The sequence below is a fragment of the Apium graveolens genome, chromosome 4 (assembly GCF_009905375.1).
Source record: "Apium graveolens cultivar Ventura chromosome 4, ASM990537v1, whole genome shotgun sequence".
Classification (NCBI taxonomy): Eukaryota; Viridiplantae; Streptophyta; class Magnoliopsida; order Apiales; family Apiaceae; genus Apium; species Apium graveolens.
In genome coordinates, this window is record NC_133650.1 from 240,220,836 (window position 1) to 240,237,779 (window position 16,944).

The 16,944-nt window shown below is 36.3% G+C and overlaps 2 protein-coding genes and 1 long non-coding RNA gene across 11 annotated transcripts; 1 reads left to right on the forward strand and 2 right to left on the reverse strand.

Moving 5' to 3' along the window:
• Nucleotides 1-4,357: 4,357 nt before the first annotated feature.
• Nucleotides 4,358-9,710, forward strand: LOC141720730 (uncharacterized). Of its 9 annotated transcripts, XR_012574515.1 has the most exons (4): nucleotides 4,370-5,355; nucleotides 5,648-5,785; nucleotides 6,609-7,820; nucleotides 9,399-9,706. It is a non-coding gene; the product is annotated as an uncharacterized LOC141720730 (long non-coding RNA). The 9 variants fall into 9 exon arrangements; XR_012574516.1 differs by having other exon boundaries at nucleotides 4,358-4,897; nucleotides 5,205-7,820; nucleotides 9,399-9,686; XR_012574517.1 differs by having other exon boundaries at nucleotides 4,358-4,897; nucleotides 5,223-7,820; nucleotides 9,399-9,686.
• A 237-nt stretch (nucleotides 9,711-9,947) lies between these two features.
• On the reverse strand, nucleotides 9,948-11,541 carry LOC141720729 (UPF0496 protein At3g49070). Its single transcript, XM_074523325.1, has 2 exons — nucleotides 11,159-11,541; nucleotides 9,948-11,007 (listed from the first exon to the last, which is right to left on the reverse strand). Exons 1-2 carry the CDS (start codon nucleotides 11,199-11,201, stop codon nucleotides 9,965-9,967), a joined length of 1,086 nt encoding a protein of 361 aa, XP_074379426.1. The 5' UTR covers nucleotides 11,202-11,541; the 3' UTR covers nucleotides 9,948-9,964.
• A 681-nt stretch (nucleotides 11,542-12,222) lies between these two features.
• Nucleotides 12,223-13,337, reverse strand: LOC141720731 (uncharacterized). Its single transcript, XM_074523327.1, has one exon. It carries the CDS (start codon nucleotides 13,243-13,245, stop codon nucleotides 12,406-12,408), a length of 840 nt encoding a protein of 279 aa, XP_074379428.1. The 5' UTR covers nucleotides 13,246-13,337; the 3' UTR covers nucleotides 12,223-12,405.
• Between the last annotated feature and the right edge of the window lie 3,607 nt (nucleotides 13,338-16,944).

Genomic DNA, 16,944 nt, shown 5'->3' on the forward strand with positions numbered 1-16,944 from the left:
TCATTGCTGCTTCACCTGCAACTACAACAGCGAGCTTGGTAGGTTTGTGAGGCCCTTCCTTGATTCTATCAAGGTATTCTGGATCTGTTGCTTCCAGAAACATGGTCATCCTTACCTTCCATATGGGATATTCAGATGGTCTCAATATGGGAACTCTGATAGTCTCATATCGACTCTGAGTTGATGTCTTTGATGATTCCTCAGTTTTGGTAGGCTTAGTTGGAGTTTCTGTGTCAGACATGATTGTGTTTGGATCTTTAACTGTATGTGTGTTAACAGATAGCTCTGATACCACTTGTTAGGTCACACTTTCACTGTAGAGGGGGTGAATACAGTGTTTATTACAATCAAATCAAACTTCAAGAACTTATGTAACAGAAAACAAACTTTATTTAAACAATAAACTCTGTTACAATCTGGAACTGTTATCTCTCAGTGATGAACAAAATATCACGAGAGCTGCTAGGGTTATAATAAATAATATTCTCGATAATGATAACTCTTATAGTGTAAACCCTATGTTTGTGTTTATATACTACACAGTTACAAAATATTCGCTAATTGATATGGAATATAATTCTGCTTCCTAAAATATATCAATCAGATATCTTCTATTCCAAGTATTTCATTCTTCACGGAATTCCTTCTTCATGCATATCTCTTCTTATGTTTATCTTGATCTTCTTAACTTTAATCAGCTACTGTCCTTATCTGATCGTCCTTCAGCACTTAAATTCTGATATCTATCTCCTGATAACATAAGTACTGATATCCCTTAAGTTCTGACTTCCAGTATAAGTACTGATCAGTTAAGTACTGATTTGTTCTGTTCAAATAAGATCTGAAATCTAAACATAAAACATATTAGCCATGACATTATCAAATATATCTAACAGATACCACAACTACAAGCCAAGACTGTTAGAGGGTCAGACACTGAAGATGAAATTGATTGCCATTTCTTGGGGATGATATCATGCAATCAAGTTGAAATCAAAAATAATGAATGGATCGTCGACTCTGGAGCATCGGATCATATGACACCTCACCTCTATAACTTGCAGAAAATATGCCCGCAAACTAAACCAGCCTCAATAAATCTACCAACTGGAGACACTGCTGCTGTTACTTATACTGGAACTGCCAAAATTGGTAATGCTCTTGTCCTTGACTCAGTTCTTTGTATTCCATTCTTCAAACATAATCTACTGTCTGTTCAACGGCTCATCAAAGAAAATAATTGTGATGTTAAATTCTTCTCTGATCATTGCACTATCACTGAATGTTCTACTCAGAAACTATTGGCTGTAGGTTATGCCAGAAATGGCCTGTACTACCTGTCTAGTTCACCTGTAACCACAACTAATGTTCACTCTGTAAACACATGTCAAGTGACCCTTGATACCTGGCACCAGAGGTTAGGACATGCACCACTGACAAAAATTAAAACCATTCCTGACCTTGCTTATACATCTATAAATGAATCCAAAATCTGTGTAACCTGCCCAATGGCCAAGTTCACCAAACTCCCTTTCTCCTCTAGTGAGTCACAAGCAAAACTACCTTTTAAATTAATACACCTTGACATCTGGGGACCTTATAAACAGTGCTACAAGGGAATCTACAGATACTTCCTCACCATAGTTGATGATAAAACCAAATATGCATGGGTTTACTTACTGTCATTAAAATCAGAAGCACTCAAAACAATCACCACCTTCTGTCACTATGTTGACACTCACTTTCACAAAAAAATCCACTACATCAGATCAGACAATGCCTTGGAGTTCAACACTGCAGAATGTCAGACCTTTTTCTCAAACCTTGGCATAATTCACCAAACTTCCTGCATATATAGACCCCAGCAAAATGCCAGAGTTGAAAGGAAGCACATAAATATCTTGGAAACTGTCAGAGCTCTCAGATTTCAAGCAAATTTACCCTTAAGCTATTGGGGATACTGCATTATGGCCTCTGTTCATATCATCAATCGACTACCTACACCAGTTCTATAAAATAAGACACCATTTCAAGTGTTATATGAAAAACCTACCCCTTATGACCATCTCAAAATCTTTGGCTGCTTGGCATTTGCTTATAACACCAGCTCCTCATCTGACAAATTCTCAGCAAGAGGTCTTCCCTGTGTTTTTATGGGATATCCCTCAACTCAAAAAGGATATAAACTGATGAATCTTATTACAAAGGAGATGTTTGTATCCAGGGACGTCAAGTTCCATGAGCATATATTTCCATTCCATGAAAATTCTGATTCTATGTGCTTTCAACCTTCTCCTATATCCATTCAACCTGCACCTGACACTTCTGTTATTGATGATTTGATTATAACCGAGGACTGTGATAATGCTACAACTGTAGAAGATCCTCCAAATACAACAGTTACTCAACCTCTCAGAAGATCCTCCAGAATCTCTGTCATACCATTTTGGCAGAAAGATTATGTGGCTGCCTCTGCAATTAGTTCAATAGCCAACATAAGTGTTGAGCCTGAATACCAGTGCTTCATGTCTACTATTTCAACACAATCTGACCCTGTTCACTACAAGGATGCTGTTCAAGCAACATAATGGGTTGCAGCTATGAATTCTGAACTTGAAGCTTTGGAAATGAATAAAACATGGGAAATAACTGAGCTCCCACCTGGAAAAACTCCAAATGGCGGTAAATGGTTATATAAAACCAAGTACAAAGCAGATGGAACCCTTGAGAAATACAAATCCAGACTGGTGGCTCTGGGATACAAACAAGTTCAGGGTGAAGACTACACTGACACTTTTTCCCCAGTGGCCAAAATGACCACTATAAGAACCTTACTAGCTGTAGCTGCAATTCAAGACTGGTACACTGAGCATATGGATGTCTCCAATGCTTTTCTACATGGAGATCTAGAGGAGACAATCTATATGAAATTTCCGGCTGGATATACGGGCCTCGGGAGCAGAATTCATCTTCACAAGTCTTCATCTAAATTTGACAAAACCTCCATGGTTCTCAAACTTTTGAAGGCCTTGTATGGTCTAAAACAGGCACCAAGACAATGGTTCTCAAAACTGTCACAAACCCTTATTAACCTAGGCTTCACTCAATCCAAGTCTGATTATAGCCTCTTCACAAAAATATCTTCAATTGACGCCATTATTATCCTGATCTATGTTGATGACCTAATGATATGTGGCTCCAACTTAGCTGCCATCCAAAAAATACAATCCATGTTATCTTCCACTTTTCACATGAAACATCTTGGTCCTCTCAGATACTTCCTAGGTATTGAAGTTAGTAGATCAAACTCTGGCTTCTTTCTTTCCCAGAAAAAATATATCCTGGACTTAATCGCTGCATTTGGTATGAGTACTGTCAAACCTGTAACCCAACCATTAGACCCCAATGTCAAACTTACTCTTGATCTGGGAACTTCACTTCCAGATGATACTCCCTACCAAAGACTTGTAGGTAAACTTATTTACCTTACCATAACCAGACCAGACCTTGCATTTCCAGTGCATCAACTCAGTCAATTCATGCATAAACCCACCTCAGTTCATATGCAATCTGCAAAAAGGCTGTTGAGGTATCTCTTAAATTCACCTTCTCAGGGAATACTACTAGCTTCTACTAATGCTGCACACCTGCAAGCTTATTGTGACAGTGACTGGGCTTCATGTCCAGCCACCAGACGGTCGACTACAGGTTATTGTGTTCTATTAGGTAACTCTCCAATCTCCTGGAAAGCAAAAAAATAGGCTGTTGTATCCAGGTCATCTGCAGAAGCAGAATACAGGGCTATGGCCCTAATTTCATGTGAGGTAACGTGGTTGTCAGCTCTCTTAAAGGACATTGGCTTAAAAAATCTCCCAGCTACTCAGTTACACTGTGACAACCAGGCAGCCCTAGCAATAGCAACAAATCCTGTCTTACATGAACGCACAAAGCATGTGGAAGTCGACTGTCATTTCATCCGGGATCAGATAAGAGCTGGCTTTATCCAAACTACTCATGTTCCATCCTCGGATCAAATAGCAGATGTTTTCACAAAAATACTTCCTGTTCAGAAGCAGCAGCACCTATTATCCAAGCTGGGAGTTGCAGATTTCTCTCCCTCTCCAGCTTGAGGGGGAGTATTGAGGGACCTTATAACTGACTAGACACACCCTGGTGGCTTGATATCATTGGATGTTTTTTAGTTTTTTTTGTTGTACTCTGATTGTACAACTTTCTGTAAAGTTGTTAGCTGTGTTTTGTCGCTTTCATTTCAATTTGTAGTCTATATATCAAGACCCTGATCTTATCCTTTATTACTAGGGTGAATGAGAACTAATATGTAGTTTCTTTTCTCTCCAATTAATATCAATCTGTGATTGAATATTTATCATCATATTATCATTGTTATCAGATGATGCACGGGCAAGGAATTTCAACTCAATTGTATGGTTTATTTTCAATGGGACCATCCAAATCAGTTTGGATGATTTACACCCAACCCCGGCTGTTGGATTTGGTACAGAGTTAAGTAAATACAATAGCCACATGAAATAAATTGAATAATTAAATGCCATGTGCCTGGACATTCCAGATGTTATATCTATCATATTTTCTACGTCTGACATGTCAGAATATATGTTGCGTCAGAATATATGTTGCTTTACATCGCTAGTACATAAGAAACCTCATCGCTCGATGATTCTATTGAGGGTTCATCCTCTAAATATTCTATATTTGAATGGAACTGTTCATCCCGGAGCAGCTCAAGGTTTGCATAAAGTTGTTGTACGTAATTGTGCTTAATGTAAGTTGCCGAACCTCCTGGATCTTTACCTTGATCACCAGAAATCAACTCTGGATGATAATTCTCTCTTGGCATTCCAAGATGCTGTAGCAGGTTCATTTTTTCATATTAAGATTCCACTTATGTTTTAAATTGTATTTTGCGTCTCTGCTAGACTTGGTCTGTATATGTACATCTGTCTTTAATTGATGTCCGAAACCCTAAATTCTAAGCTAAACAAACGGTTATAGTCCAATGCATAGTGTTAAATCTCACAGGACGTGTTGTGTTGTGGGAGAGTTGATATCTGTATGTTTGTAGTGATTTTTTTTCTAATTATGACCTGTCCCCCGCCCCGCTCTTCCTGACCTCTGACCGTATTCATATATGTTTGGTTTGCATTCTTACATATGCAATGGAGCCGTTCATCCTGGATCAGCTCGGTTTGTATAAAGTTGCTGTACGTGATTGTGCTCAATATAAGTTGCCTAACCTCCTGGATCTGTACCTTGATTACCAGAAGTCAGCTCTGGATGATGATTCTCTCTTGGCATTCCAAGATGTTGTGGAAGGTTCTTTTTTCATGTTAATATTCCACTTCTGTTTTCAATATTATTTTGTGCTCTGCTAGACTTGGTCTATATATGTCCTTCTTGGCTCTAATTGATGTCAAAAACCCTAAATTATGATCCAAACAAAGGGATGTAGACCGATGCATAGTGTCAATTCTCACAGGGCGTGGTGAGGGAGAGTTGATATCTCTATGTTCTTAGTATTTTTAATTTTTTTCAGTTATGGCTCGTCACCCCTTCTTCCTGATCTCTGACCATATTAAAAGCATATATGTTTGGTTTGCATTCTTAGTCTTACATATGCAATGGAACCGTTCATCCTGGAGCAGCTCAAGGTTTGCATGAAGACTATCTTCTGGATCTTTACCTTGGTCACAAGAAGTCCGCTCTGGATGATGATTCCCACTTGACATTCGAGATGCTGTGGCAGGTTCATTTTTCGAATTAAGATTCCACTTATGTTTTCAGTAATATATTGTGCTCTGCTAGACTTGGTCTATATATGTCCGTCTGGCTCTAATTGATGTCTGAAACCCTAAATTCTAAGCTAAACAAAGGGCTGTAAACGAATGCATAGTGTTAAGTCTCACCGGATGTGGCATGTTGTTGGAGAGTTGATATCTGTATGTTCTTAGTATTTTTTTTCTATTTTTCTTTGTCCTGTTTGGGAATAAAATTTTATTTTAGATCATGGAATTGATCCAAACCATCTATTTTAATAGGAAAAAAATTTGATACTGATTTGCCCCAGTTTCATATCATATCTGTAGAATTTAAATTTACAAATATTTGAAATTCCATTTTTAATGCAAATTTCAGTTTCATCTGTTCTTTCTCTCTTATATCCCTTTCTCATTCTTCCCTACTACCAGTAATCATCCCCATATCTTCTCAACCACCACCTCTGTGACTGTCACATAACCTTTGTCGCATATTACTACTGTATAGGAATCTTGTAAAATTCTTCGTTCTTATAATTTTCGATTGACGGGAAATGTTTTATACAAGTCCTCTGACAACATCTAGATCTCCTTTCATTCTGCATCATCTAATGGATTTGAAACAAAATTTCCCATTGATGACAAACTGTTTGATAATTTTTTTGAGAATCTCTAGACCTGCCTTCTTTTTTAAGAGATGAAATATGGTAATTGGTTGTCATGCTATGTTCACCATATTTAGACAATTGAATGCCATGTGCCTGGACATTCCAGATATTATATTCATCATATTTTCTACATATGACATGTCAGATTTCATGTGGCATAACATGGCTAGCACATAATAAACTTCATCGCTCGATGATTCTATTGAGGGTTCATCCTCGAAATATTTTATATTTGAGTGGAACTGTTAATGCTGAAGCAGCTCAAGGTTTGCATAAATGCTACCTCCTGGATCTTTACCTTGGTCACCAGAAGTCCGCTCTGGAAGATGATTCCCACTTGACATTCCAGATCCTGTGGCAAGTTCATTTTTCATATTAAGATTCCACGTATGTTTTCAGTAGTACTTTGCGCTCTGCTATATATATATTGGGACTTTTGAAATCTTATCCAAAGTTGGGAACGTGGCTTATGAATTAGCGTTACCACCAAACTTGCACCATATCCATAATGTATTTCATATCTCCATGTCGCGACCATATATATAAAGGAGATTATAAACACGTCATAAACTATGAACCAGTGGAGATCAGACACGATTTATCTTATGCAGAAGTCCCCGTAGAGATACTAGATCATAAGCAACAAATTCTACGTAACAAGGTGATAACTTCTGTTAAAATTTTATGGGAATTGGAGGAAGTAATGCAGCAGCAATATCCTCATCTATTCAGGTAATATTATTCTGAGGACAGAATCCTGTTATGTAATAATATGTATAATAACCTGTTTCAGTTTTTGCCTCAAATTTGGGTTTAAGGATATTTGTACTTTCAAAAAATTTGATAAATTACGATCTTCGTTTATATGCCACAGAAGTAAGATCCTTTTGTTAGTAGTAAGGAGGTGGAGTGTAATACCATTGAGTTGTGGATACATAAGTAGAGGTAAATTTTTAAAAAGCCGGCAATGCTATTATCTAGATAGCTATGCTAATAAATTGTTACATGTGTACATAATTACAGTAATAAAAGTATTAGAGGTAATCATCCGTTTGGACATATGAATTATCGGGGAAGAGGACCAGTGTCATGTTAAAGGCAAAAGAAATGATGACTAATCTTGATTTTATTTTTTAATAATAGAAATTATACAGAAGTGGAAGGATCAGGGACAGAACTTTTAAAAGAACACCGGGAAGAGAAAATTAGATAGAATTCGATATGCACTTATATTAGAAAAAAGATACAGAGCAAAGTTATAAGAAAAGATACAAAGAAGAATCTCTAGCAGAAAAAGAAGTATCAGCATCTGGCAGGATCTATTGGACAAAAAGGAAGTGAAGAGAGTTGATAACAGGTACTCATTTGAGTTTAAATACCAAGAGTCTACATGGGTATTCTGTTAGTTAGTTTTCTTATGTGAAGTGTTTTAATATAGTGGGTAATTGATGAAGTTAATCTTACTGGAATTCAGATTCTTAAATGATTGATACTCTTTCTGTTAAATCATTAACAAGTTATTATAGTAAGTAATCAATAGGAAGTACTGATAGGGGTCTAGACTGGAGTTGCTAGCAAATAATTTTTGAGCACACGACCAAGTCTTTTAGGGAGTTATTGATTTATTGTGGTCTCACTATGTTTCTGGGTGAAGGTACAAAGTAGTTGTACTCCTTGATATTAAGTGGCTTGTGTTTAGGAATTATATTTTTTAACTGGAAAGAAAGAAAAGAAAAGAAACCTGATTTGGGAACAGGTGAGTAAAGGCTGTTTAGCTATGTTAAAAGATGAGACTAAGGATTTATGTACGATAGAACCTTAACTTACTGTCAACAAGATAACAGTCGAGGTAATTTTCTTATAAGATAAGAATGCATCTATGTGTAGTGAAATGTGCATGAAAAGATGATATCCTGCATCGTGTGTCAGATTAGTTTTAATAATGTGATTTTGTAAATAATCTATTGGAAACTTTAGCAAGGGGGTCAGGATAGATTTTTTAAGGAATGAGTAAGCATAGTGAAATTTCAGTATGCAGGGGGGGGGACTAAATATGGATATGGTTAGAAAAATGGCGAAGTAGTAAAATTATATAACATTGAAGTGCAGTGTGTGCAGAGACGGACCTACAGAGGGTCTTCCCTGGGCTTAAGCCTAGGAGAATTTAAAAAATGTTACTATTAGTTATTCATATTTTGAATTATTTTAGTCCAACTATATGTCAAGCCCTGCCCATTTTCAATTTCCAGTTCTGTCCCTGAGTGTGTGTAATATATCATGTTAAGGTTAATATTATTGTAATGGGTCTAACAAAGTGTTGGTGCAGTGGTTGAGCTCTTGTACCCCTTACCTGAGGTCAGGAGTTCGACTCTCTGCACTAGTTATTAGTTATTAGTTAAGCTTAAGACTGATCTCTGTAAGCGATGCTTGTTTATTGCGTAATGTCATAGAAATTTCTTATATTTTTATGTTGCTCTAAACCAATTGGTAGAGCTATTGAACTTGTACATGAATTTGGATCTGATGATTTTTATAAGTAATCTCTAACATGTTTTTATAATTCACAATGTGGACGGGGTTTAAATGCCACAAAACACAAATGATGTGTGCTTTACGAAAAAGCCAACATGGCTTTTTAAGGTTGGGGGACCTGATGTTTACATTGCATGCAATGAGGGGATTAACAGGCTGATCACCTGTAGTTGACATTGGAAATTTTTCTCTGTTGGAACCGTTATGTTATTCTCATAGTTCTTACTTCTAATGTGGAAGTATGTACATGAAGCTTAATAATTAATAAAGACAAGAGTTAGAAAAGGTTTGAAGTTATTCTAATTGATGAGGAAGCCTTAATAAATTTCTCCTTGTTTAATTTTGAATTTACATGCTGAGCCTTAATTGCTCACACTTGAAATGTTTTATTTTCTGGAAGCAGTACAAGGAATTAAAGACGAAGGAGGTGAAGCATCCGACTCTGATAAAGGAAAGGTGTGAACACGCATAACAAACTTGCTAAAAAGCGTGTTGTTCGCATTTTGCGTAGTTAAGAAGTAAATGCTGGTAGTTTTGTAATTGTGTAGCCTTTCTGTTGTAGTTGGTATCAGTGACCTAAATAGCATGTAGTATGTTTTCAGGAAGCCACTTTTTGTCCTGTAAATGTTGTGGAAAACTCTTGTATATTAAGCCTTGTAAAGCTATACATTTTTGAAGTGATGTGTTGAAATGATCCTGAAGTTTTGTCAAACAAGTTATCGATCATAGCTTGATTATATGGATGGATTGGGATGTTACATAGTTGGTACCAGCAGAAATTTATGTTTTCCTTTCCCTAGTGCTTCGATAGCGTCTTCAAAAATCTTGAATAACTTTTGGATCACCGGGAAAGAAACACCACTGTCCAGGCGTTACTAAATGATTATGACTGTGTATTACATTTCATAATAGTGTTAAGAATTCGACGATTCTAATCTATTAATTATGCAAAGAGTTATAAACTAAGTATCAAGTTGTATTTGGATCATTAATCTCTTTAATTACGAGATTTCTTGCTCTATTTACAGTCATGAAACATAGATACAAATGTTCCTCTAATTCATCAAGCTGTGAACTAAAGTTGAGGTCATTCTTTTTCAGCTGGCGCGCCACCTCTGTACTAGCTTGAAGCTGATCTTCGCCTCTGTTTAGCCAGAACTTCACCATTTTTCGCATGTGCTCTAGCTCATCGCCTAGTCGAGCTACAAGCCGGCTTACTGTGTCTAGATCCCTGCTTAATATGTAAGTTCCTTTCGCTGCCACATCAACTTGAGCTGACCATTTAGCCAACTGCCTGGTTGAAGCCGTGGTCATCACAATACTTGGCGCAGCCATTAAAGCTAGCAGCGCGTGCGCTACTATGATGATAGTTAGTGTGGCTGTTAAGGTTATTAATATAATAGCCGAGGTAAGTTTTATTTTGCTGCGTGTACGGAGTTTGGCTCGAGTCCTGTCTCGGTTAAGTTCGAGTCGTTTAAGCAAAGTAAAGCAACTGGTTTGAAGGGTTTGTATATTATGAGGAGAAGAAGGTGATTTAATAAAGGGATTGGAGGTGTGACAGAAGTCATCTAATTGAGTGAGAATAACGGGCAAGTGATTTATCTGCGAAGGAGATTCCATAGTTTTCAGTATGAGTTTCAAAGAGCCATATCGTGTGCGAACATGACCAATATCTTTTAGTAAAATTCCACATAAGATAGAAGCATTTGAAGTTTCTAAGAAATAGTCCAGCAGAAGTGCGTGATTTTTGGGCTTAATAGGGGCCAAGTTGAGGATACCAATAACGGTAGGCTGATCGGGGTTTAAGAGATGTTCTGCAAATAGGCGATAAGATGGGAGGCGAGCCGCTGTTGTTGAGCTCAATGGTTTAGATTTTGCGGAAGCTCCTCCATCAGTTAATGAGACGACACATGTCCAAAAGTCGATGTATGATTCTGTCCGAAATGCATTAGCATATTCTTCTCGGAGGTCCAATTCTACCGAGGCTTCTGGAGATTCCGTTTGAGTTTCTCCTAACAAGAAAAATGTAGAATGTCAAAAATAGCAGAAACCACAAATGTATAACAATGGGAGGAGATATGAGTATGTAACCAGAGCTAGCATTTTGCGTACGATTGGTTATAAAAGTAGTTAATTATTATTGAAGAACTTCCATATATATACCATTGCATGCTATAATTTTTTTGATTCTTGAGCGTAATCCCATGTCCTTTTGTTGTAATTGATTGAAATCCAAATCTGCAAGTGGATAAAGTTTGTAACCTATAGTCCGTGTGTGTGTGTCTGAGAGAGAGAGAGAGAGAGAGAGAGGGAGGGAGGGAGAGAGAGAGAGAGCAGAGAGGAAGCAAATCTTGCAATGGAATGAACTGTGGACTGGTAGAATAAAAATAGCTTGGGGAATGATAAGTTGAAGAAATGGAGGCTTCTTATAAGATTAAAAGGGGTAAGAAAACTTTGGGGGTTAAAATACCTTAGCTTGAAGAATTCTTTTAATACATATGAGTGGAAAGCCCAAACCTTGTAGTGCAAATATCAAGTTGTTGATACTTGCAAGCAAAATTCTGATTCTACTTAAGTACTCAACTCAATCTCATATTGACTATATACACACAGTTACAACTTAATTACACACAATCATTCATTGAATTTATCAACACTGTAGTCTGAATGCTCGTGGAGAAGATTGTAATCTGATATTACTAATTAGATAATCCCCTGTTAACTTGAAGAATTTTCTTGGAGGAGTACAAAATTATGCATAGAAAACCAGTAGTGTAAGTGGAATTGTATAAATGAACCTGCGAGGCAAACCACATTACGAGAATATAGGGGTACTTACAAAATTATACTTATAATGAATCCGTCTCAATCCCCCGAATTATTTTTGGTTTTTATTATCAGAGTCATATTATTTTAGTATTTACATATTTTATGTGAATGCTGTTAATAAAAATACACAAAATGTGAATCCGTCAATTAATATTAATTATATTTCCGCCGATCCTTTGGCTGGTTTCGGTCGATTGGAAATGAAAAATATAAATAATCAAGGACATATTGATATTTGATGGGTTATGATCATAATTACAATTAAATAAGAAATAAAATCAATTTATAAGTGATATTCACGTTTAAATCATTCTCTAATGATCATGTTTCTTGTGGTGTTTGGGTATTTGCTGTGAGATCATGTAACTATGTAAGATGGATTAGGTACACATATGACCTCGTCTAAATTAGATAAGTATTAAGTGTTTACGTCTGAGAAAACAAGTTTTAAGAATCCTTCAGTTAATATGGAATGTTTCTCCCCCTCACAAATAATTTATTATTTAATAGAAATTCAAAAAACATAATCTGATCTCATTAACCATCGTCTTATTAACACACTAAGCAGGCCCTGTTCATACTTAATAATCACCATCATCATCATCGTAACCAAGATCGTCCTCCACCTTGTCTGCTACATCATCCGTAATCTTGTCCTCCACGTAATCAAAACCCTCCGCTAATGCAAGTCCACCCAACACCCCTGCTACCGCACCCACAGCTAATCCTGTCCCCATCCCCATTCCACTTTTACTTTTCTGCCCTCCTGCATTATCATTATCATTATTATTATTATAATCCCCGTACCCGTATCCACTCGGGGCTCCGCTCGAATAAGGATACGGGTTTGGAGCCTGAGCATCATAAGAGCCATAAGTATTATAAGGGGGTGGTTGTGAGGCAGCGTAAGGTCCACCATAAGCCTGCTGTGGAGGAGCAGCAGCAGCAGCAGCAGAATAAGGACCACCGTAAGGCGGTGGAGCCGCAGCCGGATACGAAGGTGAATAACTACGAACCTCACGGACTAGAACTGTGAGCTTGAGTTTTCCATGAGGCCGACCAGAAGGACGTTTCAACTCGATCTTCCTCTCAGTCGACTCAGCTCCGAGTCCGAACTCATCAACAACCTCGTAAAGCGGCAGCTTAGCCGAGCCAATGAGCGGCTTGCTATCTTCTGATGCATTGGCCTGAACGATGTCGACGTGGAGAACAGAATCGTTAATAGGAGAATGAAAAGGTATGAGCAGGGTTTGATTCCATTGTGGACAAGTGTCGCCTTCTTGGTCAACGAAAGTTGAGCACTTGTTGTTGGAGTCGAGCCAGACGACGGCGTAGGGTTTAAGAGATCCGTGACGCCAGTTGATGTTTTTCAGATCTTTGGCGGAGGTTATAGTAACTTGGACTTCGTAGCGTGAGGCCATTTAGAGAAGATTTTAAAGATAGATAGATGCATATGATTTATAAATGTAAATCGATGAATCTGTAAATGCTTAGACTGCTCTATATATACACAGTTGCGCACTAGCTGGTTTACTATATATATATGAGTATGAGCTTGTTTTTTTTAGAGTAAATTACGAAAATGTCTTTGAGCATGGAGCATATGCTATCACTAAACTAAAAATTGGTTAGGTATTATCTTACCTAACGTCTATAAAATATGGAAAATCCTATATACAGACCCTCAAAATTTTAATCAATCAAAATTTAAGATGCATATGTGTTATTTCATTTCAATTTTTAAAAAAATATTGTATTTTATTTGATAAATGCTAGGATTCAAAAATCATTCCAAAAATCATTTTAAAATACTTAGTTGTCGATATCATGCATATATATTAGTACAACGATTAAAATCACGTCATCCTCATTTTGAAATAGTTTTTGAAATAATTATTGAATATGTAACACGGTTCATAATTCACAATATTGTCCCAAATATTGAGTGATTTATTTATCCTTTATTTTAGTATTTGAGTAATTAGGGCTCTAGTGCACTAAAAAGGTAAAAGTATGATTGTAAAATTAAAAAAGAAAAGGAAAAGTTAAAACGCGTACGATTAGCCCGATTGTTTAAAGATAGAAATACGTCTAAACAGAGAATTATAAATTTTTACAAGTACTGCTGACATATTTTAGTGGGAAATGTGGGATAATTTTGGAACGTCCACCAATAATTATAACATAACACACGGAAAATATGAAGGTCGTAGTTAAATTTGGTCAGTTGCATGCTCATACACGCTGGTAGGGTAGGATGAAATTAAAGTTGTTTAAAAAGGCTTGAGATAACAATTTGATAGCAGGTATAATTGCAGTATGGGTTGTTGTTAATTGAGGTAGAACGTATCCTAGGAAGAAGTTATCCAACAGGGGAATATGGTTTCCTTGGGACACACTCACATACCACTTACAGGGGCGTATTATGCCCGAGTTTTCTTTGCATCATCCTAGCTGACAAGCTACTTTAAATTTTATTAAATATTCTCTTAATTATCTATACGCGGGAAGCACACCACATATTCATCGATAACATCTATTACCATTTAGCACTACTCGGATATGATCGATCCCGTTAAATTGTAGCAAGAGGTCCATTTTTTTTTAAGAGATTCCATTTGTTGTCATACATAATTTTCTTTGGCCTATCCACCATATGTTTTGGTCCGAAATCTTTGGGCCTTCTAGTTTTTATAATAATAACTGTCCAAGTTCAATTAGAATCACAGTCAAGCCCGTTTTTCTAGTATTTATATTATGTAATCACAGTCTAAAACATACATGCAATATTAACATACAACGAGACAACAAACCAGATATCAAGGGGCAATGTCGTAATTTGCTCTCTAATATGAGGTGAAAGAAAAAAAAAATTATACTATAATTTGGCCCCCGCTGCCTAAATTTTCTAGATTCGTCATTGATTTTACCTAGATCAAGATGAGTATACAAGTAACCACACACCTGGTGGAAAATCAATTTTTTCGTGTACATATCTAAAAGTTATAGAGCCGTTCTAAATTACAGGCATTTACGCTACTAAAAAAATTCTAAGTTTTTGCTCCGACATGACACGTGGGTTTGCAAAAAGATTTTGGGGGTGCAATTTTCTTCTAATATTATCTCTACTTCTGTCTCGTCCAATATAAATTTAGTTCAAACTTCTATCAATAACGACACCTGAGATTTTTCATTTTCTGATCAGGTTGACATGATGGAGTTGTGTCATCGAGTTCAAAATATTTAAATCCATGAAAAAGATTCTTTATTGTGGAATGGTTCTTATGCAAGGCATATTTCAATCTATGGTCTTTGGCACTCTTTCCGTGAGACTGCAGTAGTTGTGACTTGAGCAGAAAAAATGTGATCTCCCAACATTCCAAAATGTTCGTGTATATATAAATATTAGTTATATATACTGGTAAGAAAGGAGATAAACAAGCTCAATAAATATATATTATTATTGACTTGATTAATTGATGCATGTTGCTATGCATTGAATATATATGCAGCAATATGTCTATAAAATCTACACAATTGATCAACAATTACTGCAAGTCACCCTACACCCATCGTACACTACTATAAACACTACACAATATATGGGTTATTACAACCCCAAAAAAGTGTAGTAAAAGACACCAAATATGTTACAATAGAGGTTTTTGCAACATTTTTACAAAAATTCAGCATTGCATTTGCTGCCGTTGCAATAGACACCTATAGGCTATAGCAATATTTGTGGACTTATTGCAACATTTAAATGTGTCACAATAACTCGCTTTATTGCAACATTTTTGCCAGTTTTAGCTACATTTTGATGGTGTTGCAATAAAATACTGCAACACTTTCCTGTAACATTTTGTAGTTCAATGTGTTACAAAAGTCAATTTATTGCAACATTTTGTGTAACACTTTTTTCCTATTGGCATAATTTATGATTTTTAGCAATATTTTACTGTAACAGTTGTGTTCCTATTGTAATGCTTTTTAATAGTTTTAGCAACATTTTACTGCAACACTTGTGTTCCTATTGTAATGGTTTTTAATAGTTTTAGCAACATTTATTTGCAACATTTTTTATTTCTCTAAGTTGCAATATCCTATTTCAAATGTCAAAAACCATCCCAAAATCACAAGTTGTCAATAAATTTGGATTTCACATTTCCAATTCCAGCCAGATGGCAAATCCAACAAAATACAAATCAATAGCCCAAGAAAAGTTGGCTTATACCAGAAGATCATCTTGCAGCTACGTCTAGTACTAAATCCAAAGTCGAAACACATAGTCGACCTACGTACGTTACACCATAAATCTAGACAAAACATAGTCTAATTTCATGTCTAAGTAGCAACATACCAAAAGCACGCATTTATAAAATAAAAGTACTGAACAATATTAAGCATTATGAATTTCATTAAGATCGTCCTTGTCACTTACAGGCTCACGATCACCATCCTCTTCTTCATTGTTGTCCTCACTTTCATCATCGTCCACGCATAATTCTTCAAGATCAATTTATTCAAAATTTGGATTGATTTCTCCAAGCTTTACTATGACCTTAGTAACTTTTTCAGAAACCTTTTTATCTACCATCTCCTGCATTTCAGCCATCAATTCTTCCCTTATTGTCTTCTTCAAATCCTCCATATCAGCAGGAGTAGTACTGGAACTAAGAAGCTGTTGTTGCTGATCCTTTTTCAATTTTCTACATTTTCCAGATCTGCCCAGAAGCCAATTGGGACCATGGCTGGGTTTTTTGACTTGGTCACCAGTGATATTTTCAGCATTTGGAGTCTGCCAATAAACAATAATACAAACACATAAAAAATGAATGCCACTCTGAATAAGAAAAATTACATAATATTGTAAAGATGGAAATGACTAAAATAATTAAGTAAATTGCATCAGTACCTTATACTGTCGTCCTGGTTTCCGTTTGCGAGTTTTTGAGTAAATATCATCTTTTGGAGCTAATTCAGCTAGATCAATTTTCTTTTCCACTTTCTGTGAAAAAATGCAAAGAATGGCATTATGTCAAACCAATATAATGCAAGAAAATATAAATGCGATGATTAAAACAGACAAAAGGAAATCAACTTTTAAACGTTGGACATAC

What these genes read in the sequence shown, in the direction of transcription:
- LOC141720731 (XM_074523327.1), bottom strand. Translation starts at nt 13,245, where the DNA reads ATGGCCTCACGCTACGAAGTCCAAGTTACTATAACCTCCGCCAAAGAT.
- LOC141720729 (XM_074523325.1), bottom strand. Translation starts at nt 11,201, where the DNA reads ATGGGATTACGCTCAAGAATCAAAAAAATTATAGCATGCAATG. An exon ending in AAAAATTATAGCATGCAATG is followed by an intron (nt 11,008 to 11,158) that starts GTATATATATGG and finishes TTTTCTTGTTAG; the next exon opens with GAGAAACTCAAACGGAATCT.